We start from the raw sequence: 1,661 nt of genomic DNA on the forward strand, positions 1-1,661 counted from the left end.
TGCCCTGACAATCTCAGCCAGTCCACCATGTTTGTTCTCACAGAGGCACAAGGATTTCTTTTAAGATTATTTTTGTGGTTTACCCAACTAACCGGGAAATCAGGCCTGTTGGGATAGACGGTAAAATCAAATAAACAATCCTCTGAATGTCTGGGAAACGGCTGCTGGGCCTTCAACTTCAGGAGACACTCGGGCCAGCTGTGCTCTTCTACGCAGGGTCCTCCTCGTCCATCGCCACGTCGTCGCTGGCATTCTGCTGCTGCTCGGCCTCTGGCCCCGCGGGGAGGATGCTTGTGACGGTGTGGAGCAGAGCTTCGATCTGCTCCTCTGTCAGCCATTCCTCACTCTCCTCCACCATCAGCTGGATCTCAGCAGCAGTCACAGGCCTGTGATTCAGCAGCTGAAGCTTTTCAGCTTTGGTCAACTTGTGGCTTTTCACTGTGGTCAGAAATTCTCTCACAATCTCAGGACTCTGGTGCTTGCATGGTGTTTTTGATATGTATTTTAATGTTTCATATATGATAGTATTCAAGTTCTGTTGCCCAGAACTGTGTTTATTCTTTCCACTTTCTTTACGCTGCTCTTTCAAATCAGTTAGTAACTGGAACACCTCATAGTTACTGAGCAGTGCAGCATTGGCATCCTTCACTTCCATGTCGCCTCCGCCTCTTCTCCTCGGGTCACCAGCACACGCCAAGCTGCAGCTCTCGGCTCCGCGCCGCATGCCCCGGAGCCGGCTCCGTGCTCCTATTTTCATTATTAATATGCACTTTGTTTTCTCTCTTGATCAGTTTTCCTAATTTTTTAAATGGATTTTCTTTATTAAACTTTTCAAATTACCAAATTTCTGCTTTGTTGACTTTTTCTATTTTATGATAGATTTGCATTTCATTGACTTCTGATCTTACCTTCCTTTCTCCATTGGATTTAACATATCATTCTCTTATTATCTTCTTGAAATGGATGTTATATTTTTGTTTTCAACCTATTATTCTTTCCTAATAAATGAATTTCACCTGTATTTTACCATAGAGGTACTGCTTAAGCTGCATCCCATCTATTTGATATGTATATCTTTATTAACATTTAGTACATAGGACCAAGAAAAACTTCAAATAGACTGTAATGTTTTGTTTTATCACAAGAAAATTACATCAAAGTTGTATCACAAAATATTTGATATACTGCATAATTCATGTTTATTATAGTTATGTTTTAAATATACTTTATATACAAGTAAAACTTTGTAATAGTATGTAAATTAAACATACAAAAATAGGTGTCAGTTTACAAAATAAAAATCCATATGAATAGATGTTACATTTACCAAAATCTGTGCTTTTACTCTATGACAGACATAACTATTAATAAATGGAAACCATACTACAGATAAAAAAAATAAAAATGGTATGTGTTACAGGATGCCAGTTTAAAAAATGCAATCCCCTCATTCATTCAAGAAATACTTACAAGCTACCACAAGCCATTCAATGTGCTATTGACTGGACATATCAAAATAAAAAGGACAAATGCCCTAAAGTGCCCTATTGTACGTTAACTGCATCGTCAAGGGACAAATGGGATCAGTCTCCAAAGTTGGACAATAAGCAAGTAAATGCATACAACCATCATCACAATTGTTATACACACACACACACATG

At 38.7% G+C, this 1,661-nt stretch overlaps 1 protein-coding gene across 1 annotated transcript; it reads right to left on the reverse strand.

Moving 5' to 3' along the window:
- Window positions 1-208: 208 nt before the first annotated feature.
- LOC104983981 (DNA-directed RNA polymerase III subunit RPC9-like) lies at window positions 209-689 on the reverse strand. Its single transcript, XM_010833551.1, has one exon. It carries the CDS (start codon window positions 653-655, stop codon window positions 209-211), a length of 447 nt encoding a protein of 148 aa, XP_010831853.1. The 5' UTR covers window positions 656-689.
- Window positions 690-1,661: the final 972 nt, after the last annotated feature.

Source organism: Bison bison, unplaced genomic scaffold (genome assembly GCF_000754665.1).
Source record: "Bison bison bison isolate TAMUID 2011002044 unplaced genomic scaffold, Bison_UMD1.0 scf7180017863713, whole genome shotgun sequence".
Classification (NCBI taxonomy): domain Eukaryota; kingdom Metazoa; phylum Chordata; class Mammalia; order Artiodactyla; family Bovidae; genus Bison; species Bison bison.

Excerpts from the sequence above, each read along its gene's own strand:
- LOC104983981 (XM_010833551.1), bottom strand. The coding sequence starts at position 655 with ATGGAAGTGAAGGATGCCAATGCTGCACTGCTCAGTAACTATGAGGTG.